This window comes from Pelmatolapia mariae, linkage group LG17 (genome assembly GCF_036321145.2).
Source record: "Pelmatolapia mariae isolate MD_Pm_ZW linkage group LG17, Pm_UMD_F_2, whole genome shotgun sequence".
NCBI lineage: Eukaryota > Metazoa > Chordata > Actinopteri > Cichliformes > Cichlidae > Pelmatolapia > Pelmatolapia mariae.
In genome coordinates, this window is record NC_086242.1 from 32,882,157 (window position 1) to 32,896,602 (window position 14,446).

The 14,446-nt window shown below is 41.6% G+C and overlaps 2 protein-coding genes across 5 annotated transcripts in view; one reads left to right on the top strand and one right to left on the bottom strand.

The window, feature by feature from the left end:
* Nucleotides 1-4,960: 4,960 nt before the first annotated feature.
* On the bottom strand, nucleotides 4,961-7,920 carry ccn1 (cellular communication network factor 1). Its single transcript, XM_063460444.1, has 5 exons — nucleotides 7,601-7,920; nucleotides 7,157-7,394; nucleotides 6,472-6,816; nucleotides 6,155-6,360; nucleotides 4,961-6,032 (listed from the first exon to the last, which is right to left on the bottom strand). Exons 1-5 carry the CDS (start codon nucleotides 7,646-7,648, stop codon nucleotides 5,730-5,732), a joined length of 1,140 nt encoding a protein of 379 aa, XP_063316514.1. The 5' UTR covers nucleotides 7,649-7,920; the 3' UTR covers nucleotides 4,961-5,729.
* A 1,067-nt stretch (nucleotides 7,921-8,987) lies between these two features.
* The window catches only part of ddah1 (dimethylarginine dimethylaminohydrolase 1), an 80,494-nt gene continuing 75,035 nt past the window's right edge, over nucleotides 8,988-14,446 (top strand). For 2 of the 4 annotated variants that reach the window (XM_063501279.1, XM_063501280.1), the window contains exon 1: nucleotides 8,988-9,273. The gene's annotated coding sequence lies outside the window, so the exon portion shown is untranslated. The remainder of the gene's footprint in view (nucleotides 9,274-14,446) is intronic. The other 2 variants (XM_063501278.1, XM_063501281.1) reach the window with 2 other exon arrangements.

Here is a 14,446-nt window from a genome sequence, read left to right on the forward strand (position 1 = left end):
GGTAGTTAGAATGTTTAAAGCACTTTGAAGCGTATTCTGTTGGAAAGAGTTCCTGTGGATGTCATTAAAAGTCCCACCTTGCCTGCAATATGAAACGGGATTGTAAGCTTTCGAATGGGAGTTTTTCGAATCTACTCGAAGTCTGTGTTTTCTATCTGAAAGAGCTGGCATTAAGAGCGCTACTTGTAAGACCGCATTTATTAAGCGTATACGTGTCTCTTCTCAGTTTTTTTATATTTTTGTGTGTTGACCCAGTTACCAATTGTGAAAAGCAGAGAAACGCAGGAACTTTTTTGTCCACGAAGCCTAAAGTCACTGCTACCATTCATTAGCTACTTTTCCATGCTACAGCTGTGGTCAGTTCCAGAGATCAAAAGATGCAGAAAAAACATCAGAAATGGTTTTACAGGGGAAAGTAGGTGGCAATATAACGACTGAAGACTTGCAAGCCCTTATCCCTTCACAATGGTGGAAACTGAGCTGCAATTACCCAGCATGGGGGAAACAAAAGACTTGGAAAATGCATTAATCCTTGTCACTTAGTGTTCCACAGCAACATCAGCAAACCCTGCAGCCCAATGCTGCTCGGGAGTTCAAAGCACACTTTTAAATGCTAGCCGAGAAGAATTTTTATTTTATTGCATTAGATATTGTGGAGCAGATTTCAATTATCTTGATTTTCTCTGAACTTATATTTCACACATTGAAGTTTTTAATGTCTATTAGGAGCATATCTGCATGGATCATTAAAGTCTATAGCATCTGCTTTTGGGAAATAGTGTCCAATAGATTTCTATTTTTTAAAGAAGTTTCTTCACTAATCAGTTTCTGTTTGAGAAATCGTTCCGTTTAAATGCCTGCAGCTGGTATGACGATCTGCAATGTGGTCTAAAGATATTTGGTCGTCCAGCTGAGACACTGACTATTTTTAAAGATTAAACAGATGGAGCACTTCACAAAGTTTTAAGGACTTGAGGTGTCTCCCAAAATCATTTTTCTCAGAAGATTATTAGATAACTTGTCATATTTTCCATTTCCATGACTTTATATTAATAGATTTATTAAACTATAATCCCAGGAATTAGGTGGTGCATTGAATAGCATGTAATAATGATTTACAGGTGATAATGAACATCAAAAAACTATGTAGGTTTAACCATACTTACTTACTACAACCACTGTTGTACGGATGACATGTAGATGGTTGGTGTGAGAGAACAGAATGCGACGGATGCAGATGATCTGCTCTGGTGACCCCCAAAAGGAACAGCCAAAAGATTGCTCAATACAATTTCATATAACCAGATCATGTATCTTGGCTCGTCTGTGCTAACAACCACCGGGTCCCAAATGCATGAGCCTCAGCATGTGCAACCAGTGTTTTCAGTGAGAAGAAACACAAGGAATCATGTGACAGGTGATGATGGCACCATCAGGTGAGTTTGGGTTTACAGAAGAAAACAGAGTCTTTTGAGAATCCCAAAATCTAGTGAGATTTAGTGATCTACCAAATACCTCTAAAACATGTAGAAGTAGTGCTGTCGAAATGTGATTCATTTATTTTTCTTCTTTGCTGCACATTGCATCCACGTTTGATTTAGCTCAAATTTTACAGCTGGGAGTGACGCAACACTCCCATTAATCTGGTGGACAGCAGTTAGGACTGTTGCCACAAAGCAAGAATGTCCTGGGTTCAAATCCACCACCTGATCTGTGTGGGGTTTGCACATTGTCCCTGTGTCTGCGTGGGATGTTTTCAGGTACTCCAGCTTCCTTGCACAGTCTAAATACACGCAGTTAGTGGGGTTAGGTTAACTAGTGATTCTAAATTGTCCATACATGAGTGTGGTTGGTTGTCTGTCTCTCTGTTAGCCCTGTGACAGACTGGTGATCGGTCCAGTGTGTACTAACCTCTTGCCCTATGGCCCCTAGTCCCTCGCCACCCTGAACTGGATAAGGGGAGATAGATGGATGGGGCATTAAAGGACACTAGCCTGTGAATCCCCCATACCATGGAGCCACACTTTCCATCTGTAGGCTCTTCATTTCACCTGCTAGCTGAAGATCAACACCCAACAACAATGTGCTGACCTTTTTCTGAGTCACTTTTCACATTCTTCTCTTTCTTTTTTTTTTACAATGGCACCTCAGCAAAAGGCAAACCCTCTTGAAAAATCAACAAAAGAATGTTTCTGCCAATAAGAGGGGCTTTCAGTACCATCTGCCTATTTATCCCTTAATGTCAAACTTGCAGTGTTGGGAGACAAACAGCTCCTGACTGTGTGACCTCATTAGCCTGCCCATGTCGAACGATAGAAAGAGGAGTAAATGCCAGTGTTAGCTCAGCTGACAGAGTTGGAGATGATTCATTGCAGAAATCCATTAGTCTGAGACTCGAGACGCCCAACAATTAAGCTCTGCCTCTCCCATCAATGTGCGGCTTGTTAGAGCTAATAATCACGGCAGTAGCCAGCGTCCCTCTGGGACATCCCAAACAATCCAACACCCTGGGAGGGAACTGACTTGGATTTTCCCTTAAGCCCACTCATCATGTATTCTTATGTAATTGCCAGAGGGTATCTGGTGGGTGTGTCAGGAGATATTTACTGCCGCTGTTGCGTTGTGTGAAAGGGTCCCACACCCTGTCAGGATCTGGGGAAAAAAGGGTGCCTTTTACATCATTCTTTTTACCATGAGAGTATTATGCAAAATAGCAGCGCTACAATAATGCCTATGATGTTGAGTCAGTTTTCAGACACACATTTCACAGCAACAACTCTTTAAAACATGCAGGTCTTAACAGGTGTGTTAGTCTAGACAGAACTCACACACAGCATGCTGTTTCCTCCTTTGTCCAGCAGATGGTAGGTTATGAAACAAGTATCTGTATGCAACCCTTCTTTCTCCTTGCTCCTGGGTTGCTTACAACAGTGAGCATTAACCTGAGGTTGTAGATGGAGGGGGCAAAGAGCTGTAAAAGCGTTGACATCAGCTCTCAGCAGCATCCAGCGGGTTGTAATGGCCACTCTCAGTCCTGTTAGCTTCTGGTTGCACTGCATTACGTAGTTGCTTGATGAGGCTTTAATGCTAATAGCTTTGTCATATAAACACTTTATTTTTTGGTTTAGGGAGTGAGGTAGTCACCGAGCAATTTAATTGCAGGGGCGCCTGTGTGAGAGAGAGCGATAGATTTTACAGGTTTGTGCTGTGTTTGCTCGAAGACCACAGTTATTTCACCCACACTCCCCTCTTTTTGGAAATGGAATTCTTTTTTGACATAGTAAAGGCTGAGGAATTGTAAGTCTCTACATTGACCAAAAGCACTGCTCACATAACGTACAGATGCCATTACATAACCAAGTGTGCTGCATTCGGTTATCAAGACAAATGAGTCTGATTGCACTGCAGCCTCCCAGCCATGAAAGACAGGGAGGGAAATTTTCTTTTTTTGGAAGGAGCAGAAAGGGAAAGAGCGAGAAAAAAGAAAAACACAGCACCCTGAAAGTGTTTAAACCCTTTGGCCACACATCCTTGTGATTAGGTAGACCTCAGAAGCCTTTCATGTGAGCAATGTGTAAAACTTCAGTGAGCACATCCTGTGCGGTGTGTGGCGTGTCCTGCTCGGCCTCTCATTAAATACACTCGATTGAGATTTATTTCCAGGAGCTATGTGGGAAAGTTATGCGGAAGTGGCACGTTGTGTGAGATTAGACAGGTTTTTTTCCTACTTGCCAGGAGATAAAAATGCCTTCTGTAGACACAAACGAGAACTGGGGAGGGTTCGTGTATATTTGGAAAATTTCCTCAGCTGAAGTGAACATGTTGCACTGAAATATTTTCCAACATCTGCCACCCATCAGGATGTCTGCTTTCTGAGCCACTGCTGCATTCCTGAGCCGCTCCCTCTACCTGGATGAAAAAGAAGAAAAAGAAGAAGAAGAAGAAGAAAATCCTTCCCTGTCGTTCTCCTCAGCGCTCCTCTCAGTGCGATGCTTCTAAATGGCTACCATTGTGCAAACGTCAGATCCTGTGAGAACTAGCACAAGTTTTTTTCTTTTTTTTCAGGTTGTTATTCTTCAATCATACATTTCATACTTTTATGGATTTCATGAACCTTAAGGTTATAAAACTTAAATCGGAGGCTTAAATCATACAGAATGAGTCTATTAAAGAATAAAACAGCAGAATATGAGTCGAGAAGTGTTAATGTGATGGTAGCAAAACACTGTTTTAGTGCCCTTGAAAACCACAGTTTCTAATACCATAGAAGCAACTGTGTTACCCCTGTTTCCTGCTCTTTGCCTGTTTCTGTCTCATAGCAGTATTCATGCCTCTTAAACCAAAACCTGGAAGGGAGAGTTAAGTCCTCCCTGCTCTGCTTGACTGTTTACAACTGTTTAGCAGACCCCTGCAATTTAAGAGCCAGCAGGGGCCAATGCATCTAATTCACTTTTTAAAGGCAGTTGCTAAAGAGTAGTCAATTTGGTAATGCTGTGTGAAAAAAAGAAAACAAAAATGAAATAAAAAGAAAAGCGTAACTGGGAATGTATTCATGATATACAATAATTTCATTGTCCTTGTTGCATGGTGTCTAATCCCAGCCCATTCAGCGCAGCACTTAAGATTCTTGGCATACTCCCATACTCATTGCTACTCATGAACTTAATCTTTTTTTTTCCTCTTCTCAGAATCGGTCAAGTGTGTGGCTTAGCCAGATCAAATGAAAGCAAACTAGCTCGCTGCAGAATGGCATTCCAAAAGCACAGAAAGTCAGGAGAGCGAGCCTCCAAGGTTGTGTTATATAAGAGCAGAACGAGCCGCTCGGTGTCTGTCTGAGAATCTGTTGGCTCTATTGAATGATATAACAGAGGGCTTAAATATCCCCGGTGCGCCGTTTGTTTGTCTCGTGCAGTCTGAACAGACTCGACTCTGGGCTCGTCGTGTTTCATATAAATAAATCAGTTTTATTGTAGCATATAAAATTAAATCATTTTACAATTTATTCCAGTATGACACATAATATCCAAATAAAGTAGCTACATTATTTTTTTTGATAAATAATATTAATAACAATAATAATAAAAAAAAACATTCATTCATCCTTTGACATGTTTCGCTTTGTCTTTTTTTCTTTCTTTTTTCTCATGAAGGGAGGTCAATAGCTGCCACAAAACATGAACAATAATGCCCACGTCAGGAAGGAATGAAACCGCGCACCTGTTAAACAAGTCGAGAGGTTACATTTCATCGTCTGGTGTCTTTTTTTTCTTTCTCTAAAAAACAAAACAAAGATACAACATGATAATGCTAATTGAAGTTGCGCATGTGCATATCTACATATACACACACAAGTCTACAGTCTGGGTCATGTCTGGCGTACGGGATCAAAATATACACAGTGAATCGATATCAGCGACTAAGATTAATGTACAAATATTAATTACATCTTGCTCCTTAACGAAGCTACTTCAAATGCTCCAATTAATACGAAGCAGTTCATATTAGGCATGCTGAGTCACAGCAAACAGTGCACTTCATTAAGTCCTCATGATGTAAGCCAACAATTCCTTGGGAATCTCGTTACAACAAGAAGCTGGTAGTTGATTGGTGGTCTATTTACACCCCTGCTTTCATCTAGACTGCCATTGGCTGCCAATGATGCTGCTGCTGCTGCTGCTGCTGCTGCTGATCTCTTTCTCTCGCTGAGGGGTTTGGCTGCTCCTCACCAATCAGTCTCTGAACTTGTGGATGTCGTTGGAGAGGCGGTAGAAGGGATAAGAGGCTTCGTTGGCATGGGGACAGTTGTAGGTGCACTTGCAGGACTCGATCATCATGATGTTCTTGTAGAAGGTCTCGCCGTCCTCACAGCGGAACTTGACGCGGATGGTTCTGGTGTCGTGGGGGCTGCAGCAGCGGCTGTCCATGCAGGTTCCGCAGTACCTGGGTCTGTACTTCTTCAGGCTGGAGCAGCCGGCATAGGTGAACTTCACCGGCTGGCTCGATCTCTTAGTTCTGCTGCACTTCTTTCCCTTCTGCAAGAAGAATGGACACAAGAGAGACAATTGTCAGTTGTGCACCGAGACCCAACTGTAGCATGCCTTCAGCATCATGTGTGCGTCCATTGGATTGGTTCAGCTGGCTGGCTCAAGCTTACCTTCAGACTGGAGTAAGGTGACTGGGTGCATGGCCGCACTTCGCAGATTCTCGACTCTCTGACCAGCTTGCATTCACTGTTGTTGTTGGTGACTCGGGTGGAGATGCCAGTTCCACAGCTCTTGGAGCACTGGGACCAGGGTGTGGTTTGAACGATGCACTTCTGGCTCTCGAACATGTGGTGGACTTCCGGCTGTGGTCTGTATGCTATGATTAAAAAGAAGCAATGAAAACATTAGTGAATTTGAATGCAGTTTATTTTACCATCTCACTTGAACCCAGAAGAAAAACCTTCAGAATTAAAGACTGCTTTCTTACCTGGTAGGGACTTCAGCCCTCCCTTGACAATTGAAATGAGCTCATTCCTGTTGGTGAGATCATCTTCCAAATCCTTCATCACTGAGTCTTTGCCAAAGATCTTCTCTAGGATGTCTGTCTCCTTGCTGTCATCACACACCCACTCTTCACAGCACTGGCCTGCTACCTTGACCAGCCTGGGGTTGGCACAGCCCAAGTTGGGAAGAGAGAGCTCCTGCGGGCACAGTGGTACGCATCCCACTGCCCCATCAATGCATGTGCACTGGTGTTTGCAGTTGGGCTGGAAGCTCTCTCCATTCTGGTAGATCCTGCTGTTGTACTCACATGGTCTGCCCTCTGACTTGGCTGCAGCAAGCAGGGAGAAAAAGGAAAAAAACAGAGGGAAAGGAATGTTATTCTTTCCTGCTTTGCTCAAAGAGGTCTGCTGAAGACATCACATGGCTGCCAGATAAGGATCAGTTAAACTGTGAAATTCTTCAGGCTGCCTGTGAGGAGTCTTTTTCCCTCCACAGTGGGCTGCCTGTGCTTTGAGGTTCAGACTAGTTTCCTCCTAGCTGCATTCCATAGTGTTGAAATCACACAGGTTCCCATATTCTTGAATAATAATCCCTCTTATTAAAAAAAAAAGTCTTCAGGCTAAGTCATGAGGCATGCACATCTGGAGCAGGATGATCTTTATACATACCTCGGCAGATGCCACGAGTAGTAGCAGCAGCAAAACTGGCCCCAAAGTTACACTCCAGTCCTTTAGTGTGGTCACAGGGCTCGGTCAGACTACAGTCCTCGTTCAGCTGCCTGGCGCAAACTTTGCAGCAGCCGCAGCCATCCAGGACGACACTCACGCCGGGTGCGCACTGGGGCATCTCCCGAGGACAATCACACACGGAGGGGCAGGAGGTGGAGGAATAGGAGGAGGAGAGGACCTGTATAACCAAAAAAAGAAAAGAAAAACACAAAACCATCTTTTAGAAACGTTTAAAATCAAGCGACATAGAATGGCTTACAACAAGATAAACTTAGTCTCAAAAGAGCAGCTTCTCCTCTCTCTAACTAAATGTAGGAAATTAAAACTGAAAAACTTTTCTCTTTATATTTCAGTGAAGAGTGAGAAAGAGAGAGCGAGACTCACCAGGTTAAAGCTTCCGAGGAAGGCAACGACAACAGTAAGCACCAGCATCTTGGATAAATTTCTTGTGCGCGTTCAAAAGGAATCCTGCTCTCGGTGTAAGGAAAAGTCTGTCTTCGGAGGAGTCCTTAAGTATTCCCTCTCTTAGCCGTTTGTCTCTCTTAATGTCTTTGCTGGTAGTCTCTATCGTCAGAGGCTCCTTTAGAGTAGAAGAAGCTCTCAGTGAAGCGCTTGCAGTCTGCTGAGGTCCGGCCACCTCCGTACTTTTATACTATAGTGAGAAGCTGACGTCGTCCCCTGGCCTGCCTGCTGAACTGTTCCCAAACTATGCCAGGAATGTTTCTCGGCGCATTTTCCATCCAAGACCTAAGCTCCACCCTGTCTAAACCTTTCTCTTTTTTCTCTCTCTCTCTCTCTTTCCCAAATGGATTTTTCCCCCCTGGATCCCATCTGAACACACTTTTCCGTCTCACATTTTTCCCTTCTTGTTTATCCCCCTTTCATTTTCTTCCTCTGCTCGCCTCTCACGTCTATCACATCGGCTTCATTTGAGTTTTTTTTTTCTGAAGTGGTGAACTTGAGATGCTTTATTGTCACTTGTGTGTGTGTGTGTGTGTGTGTGTGTGTGTGTGTGTGTGTGTGTGTGTGTGTGTGTGTGTGTCAGCGGTTGAATTTTAGAGTCACTTGTCTTCATATAAGAATGCCATGCCGCAGAATATCCCCAAAATAGCATCCCAAGACTTAAAGATCAGATCAGAAGGTTGAACAAAACTTTATTATGGATTAATTTAAGTGTCAGTTATGCAGTTGAACATGTTCGACTGTTGCTGATTACTGTGTCAGGCATGCTTTTGCCTACACAGTAATTAGGCGCAGATCAGTTGATTAAATACACTTTTATAAGACGATGAACACGTTTAAAATAACCGTACGAGCTTTTCTCTTAAAGGTGTAGGCAGAAATACGTTGAACAGTCTATTTCTGGCTCTCCGGTGCCTTTATTCAGGGGAGCTAAGCATTACCAGATGCGCACCAGAGCTCAGACGTAACAATATTGCCATATTTGGTATGGCAGTAGCTTGCATTATTAACATATTTCTCTCCCCCTTGGCCAGCATTCCTGACAGCATAAAGGCTTGTTAAATATGTTCTTCATGCAGGGAAATTCCTTTGCTTTTCATCCTTTGAAGCAGTTTTGCCCCCCCTTACACACTCACACAATGTGTCCATCACGTTTCGTGGGGGGAAGAAAGAAAGTGGGTCCCGCTGTAGGTGAAGTGATCCAATTTTCCGCAAGAGATGCGGTGATGTTAGTGGTGTTTGGTGGGGGGAGACAAACACTTGGGTCTTTGTCTTACTTTTTAACAACACGAGTCTCAATAAGTCTCTTCCACCTGAGTTTTGAAATGATTCCGAGTTATAATAGCTTTGACCAGATGGCAGCGAAATGCGTAAAGACGAGATATAAACCGTTGTTATTGTCACGACGGGATGGCAGATTCCAAACAGGATTTCTTTTTTCTTTTCTTTTTTTGCATGAGGGCAAAGAGTTTGTTTTTGTTTGTAAGGATCGGACATTTCACTTCTCCCCTCTTCCCTGTAGCCTTATGTGTAGACTTTACGTAACGGTACAGTGAGACAGCAGCACTGAGCAAGACGGCTGAAGAGCCTCTCCGGTGAGTTTGGACTTCCTTTGTTTTTTTGTTCTGTTTTGTTTTTCAGTTTACTCAAATGTGCCTAACTTTGGTGGCTAGCCTAGGAATAAAATCCCCTTTATATGATAATAGAACATAGCAGATACATTTCTTCCAAAAAAAAAAAAAAAAAAAAAAAAAAAAAAAACAGCCACAAAAATAAATAACCCTTGGTAATGCGTCTTCTTTGTTTTCTCGCAAGATACACTTTTTAAAAGATCTTTTAATAGCCTATAGATTTCCCCACGTGGACTGATTGTCGTGGTTATTTTTGTGGCCATATTTTTATACTTCCAATTCAAGACACTAGATGGTGATGTGTAAGGAATAACTGGTGGATGACAATTTGTTTTATTATTATAATTTAAAGACTGACCAGGAGCCAAACGTCAAACCATCTTTAAATAGAGGAGGACATATTCATGTGATAACAGTCCTTGTCCGTGAAGCCTCTTACTCACGTCTGTGTGAGTATTCAGACTGGAGATGGACGTGTGGGTGCAGCCTTTTTGGATAGGGGGTGTGTCTTTGTGAGCACATGTGTAGTGTTCCTGTGTGCATTGCAACGCTGTATTATGAAAATGGGTCTCTATTTTTGTGGCAGTTATACAATTTTTTAAAGGGAGATTTCTATGGTGGCCCTGGCAGATCAAACGCACTGAAAATTTAGAAAACAGCTACAAAAGCACGGAAAAACACAACGGAAGTTAAATAAAGTACAATAGAAATAGGGGGAAAAAAACACAGTAGAATTTGAATGAAACACAACGGAAGTTGAATAAACAAATGGGAATACAAAGAAATGCTGCAAAAAGCGCACAAAACACAACAGAATTCAAATAAAACACAATAGAAATAGAAATAAACACAAGTGAAGTTTAGGAAAACAATAGAAATACAATGAAAAATGCTGCAAAAGCTCAGAAAAAACTCAAAAAACACAATCTAAGTGATTTTGGGGAGATAACTTGATGGACCAGCTGCAGAAGTGACAAGCAAACAGTAGGTAGCTAACATCAAACATGCACAATATTATATGAGTTGTGTGATTAAAACACATGTTACAAATCCAATAAGTCTTGAAGCGTTTTAAGGGGCAATCCTTTGCATGTTTTCCTTTCTTGTTATTCCCACAGCTGTTTGGTCACGTTGTCTCCACTAAAACATTTCACTTGTACTTTTTTGTGAATTTCTTTATTTTTCTCCTTCTGTTGTGTTTTAGTCAACTTCTGTTGTATTTTTTCTGTTTTCATTGTGTTTTGTATGCTTTTGTGGTCGTTTTCTTTTTAAATTTCCTGATGTTTTCTTAAGTTGCAGTGCATTTGACCTCTCAGGACAACCGTAGATATCCCACACTGAGACCCTCTAACACACGTCCAGCATGGTTAGGCCGGATAAAGACACAGTTTATAGTGTGTTAAGCAGGCTTGATGAGGAAAGTTGATTTTTTTGGAGCTTAATAGTGCATTTAATTCCACAAATGTATGTAAAAGTAAACACTGAAGTGGGAGAACACTCCTTTAATGGTCATTTATATTATTTTTTGTTTGATTGTCCGCTGCTCAGTTGTCCTTCAATGTTGTAATGGTTTTATGCCTACCTCTGTGTGTGTATGACAGCATGTCTGCATCCGTCCCAGTGTTACAATGATGGGAAGCAGTGTTTTCATTTTACGTCAGTGGAGAATAACACGCAGCAATATTCATTCCATTATTCCCCATTCATTTTAGGAAACATTCCAAAAGCTGGATGTGCGTCTTTTGTTGTAATTGCCCTGGCCAAATAGTTTCCACTAAAGCCATTGGAGAGCCCCTCACGCAAACAGCACACATCACAGTCCTTTGACCTTCATGACGATGAGGGACTCGCTCTCCTTCTTGACAGAATCGATGATTGGATTGTTGTCACTGCTCTGCATCTGAGCGACTTCAAAGCCTCTGGCTGGGAAGTCTAAGCAGTTTCAACGTTGACCAATGTTTGAGAGATTCCAAGGCTCACTGTGATGGAAGCCCATTGTCAGAACCCATCAGGACTGCATGACAGTTCCTCAGAACCTGCCTTCAGGAAGTCTAGACGGGTGGCAGCCCTCAGCTTCCTTATTTATGTTTAAGACACGGATGGACCAGGACAGCACAATCTGACATGTTTAAACAACACATTCCATTGTAGTATAGCCAAGATAGATGTCATAACTAGCATGCCGTTTGTACTAGCAACACTTCCTTCTTCTGTCAGCTCACGGAGAAGCAGGAAGTTTGATGAGTTACAGCTTGTTCGCATATGAATGGCTGCTTAGATTAAGCCAGCAATTAAAACGCAGAGTCCAATTCTGAAGAAATATAAATCTGACAAGTTCACAAGAAGACAAACACCTGAGATCACACTTTCACACGAATTTCTGATGTAACTTTGTGATACCAGACTTCCTGATTCATTAAGAAGGAAATCAGCTTAGTGAAGGTTGACCTCAAGTGCTTAACTGTTATATCATTGTTATATTGGCACAGACAGTGTTCACTACAGTGTTGTTCAAGGATATTTTTCCAAAGATAATTTCATTTTGGGACTGATGATAATTTGGATTGTGCTTTCCTTTTTTGTTGTTTGCTTACTAGTGCTCTGAAATATGTTCTGATTCTGTAATCTGCTGTAGTTTCACATTGCACAAAGATGTAGTAAACCGAGGGTGCTAATTATCACGTAGTTGCCCATAACAGGTCATTTCCTTTGCACATCCAAATGCATTTCTGTGTTTGGTAAAAGATGGGAGGAATCTTTCGTCTTTCGCATTCTTGTTTCTTTAGTCATCAGCGACGCAACAGTTTTGCGTGAAAAGCACACATTTTTCCCCAGTGGCTATTTTTGAATACTTACAGTAACTCCAGCTTTGCTTTCCTCCCGTTGTTGTATACTTGTACTTTGCTTCCTGTTGAAATGTTATTTACTGCGTGAACCAGCAAAGCCAGAGAACATGCTAATCTAGAAATATAGTCGGACCATTTCCACAGCAGTCCTAAGAACCTTCTGGCTCTGTCAGCAAATGACAAAAGAGGAACCTCCTGTTTGTCCAAAAAAATGTACTTTGGAGCTCTGATAACACGGAAACATGTCTTCCATTTCATCTTAAATTAATTATAGCTAAGACAAGTTCAAGGTAAAAAATTCTCTTTGATACTTGGCTCCATTAACATTTCTCTGAGGTTTAGTGCATTCCGGGAGTTGTTGCGCGATGAGGAGATTAAATGTACCGGTGTGTCTGATTTTGCTCAACCTGCCTGCTCTGATTGTAATGAACATGACGGATAACGTTAACAGAATCCATGCAAACAGACAAAGTGTCTGGGTCTTTTCCTACACTGGTGTATAAGTCATCGCTAAATTTATTGGGAACAATGTTTGGCTGTGAACTAATACACATTTGGTGTAATAGCAATTACTTATACCTGAAGGATTATCTATTTACCTCAAGGCCAATTCCCTGAATACGCTGATTGCGCTCAACTGTGGGTGTAAGTGCCTGTATATGGTCAATTAACTATAGTAAATGATGATAAATGTTACTGCATCCTCTTCTTTCAATGAAACTTGGCTTGTTGATGCTGTTTAAAAGGTTTCATTCACAGGAAACTCGTATAGCTGTTATGTAAAATAGAATATCCATTGCTGTTCTTCTAGAATGATCAATTTTTATGTATGAAATTTATCCTATTACTTTATTTTCCAGCGTAATTAGGCACAGAGAGTGAAACATCCTTCGTTCACCTGTGTAATCATGCATGTCTGTGTCACTTCAGACATCTATCTTATGATGAGTTCAATCATAACTGCTGCCGCAGCCCGCTGTGCCGCTTCAGATCCATGTCTGCTTTCACCATTTTGATTATATAGCTGCACATTGTACCAGCCAGGTGTGCCTGAAGTATGAGGGCTTTCCTTCGTCTAAAGTAAGCCAAATTCCTCAGCTTGGAGAGAAAAAAAAGAGGCTTTCTTTTGTGCCACGTCCATCTGCGATCAGGAATGATGGGGAAGGGAAAAAAAGAAGTCTGAGTGGGGGCAGGTGTTAGAGCTGGGCAAGGGTGGTGGTGGTTGGTGATCCTGGCTGGGGTGGGGAAAAAAAAGAAAGAAGGAATGCGGGGCTCCTGGAATGTACTGGAATGTTTAGAGCAGTCGAGGATAATTGAGTGAATATGGAACAAGAAAAGACAAACCCAGGTCCCGCAGTGGAAGAATGTGCTTCTGGGACGTCTGAAGAAACATTCCATCCATTCAGACAGCTTCACCGGGCCCAGAACCTTCCTTAGATGGCACCGTAGGGAATACAACCCCACCAGCCCACCTCCACCAATTCACCATTCCTTCTATACGTACATATTTAACAGTGAGCTTCCTTTCAAATCCTTCTTTCTCTACATATCATACAACAAACTTCTCTTTTTATATATTTATAGTCTTTCCCTTTGAGTTATGTGTGCAGTATTTGTTTCAAGTCTGCCATAATGAAAGCAGATACGTCTCAAGAATATCAAGTTCAAGAATGAAGGTGTGCACACGTTTCCTTCATTTTGAAATGTATTTTGATCCAAGTTGGAATGGTGTGGGAATCAAATAGATACCTGCTACTCATCTGTCTTTATGTTCCCAGTTTTATCAAGATCCACACGCTATCCTTTTTGTAGTGAAGGTCTTTTGAGAAATGTATTTCTCAGGGATACAGTTGTTTTTTCATTACCAAACTTAGTGTTGAGGTCAAGGAGATTCCTTACTTTGTTGGCAGCTCCTCTTCTGACATTACACTGTGGAGCTGTTTCACCTAAAATGTCATATTTTTCCCCCTAAGAAGATGCGGGAATACTTATTATCAATCTGTCAATGCAATCTCATCAGTGTTGTAAAGACGCTTGTTTTTCTTCATTCAAGGCATGATGATCAACTATTTATTGCTTTTTTATTGATGACAAGTAAAGTCAAGTAAAGTTTTGTGCTTTTAATATTTCTTCCTACATTTAAATTCCAAATTAAATGTTAAATGCTCTTTTTCAGTGCAACTAACCTTCACTTTATGCTTGTTCCTTTGATAAGCACCGCCAAGAGGAGTCATAAAGTAGTTACTGCAGGTTTAATATAAATATCGATTTACCACAATGAGGATCATAAT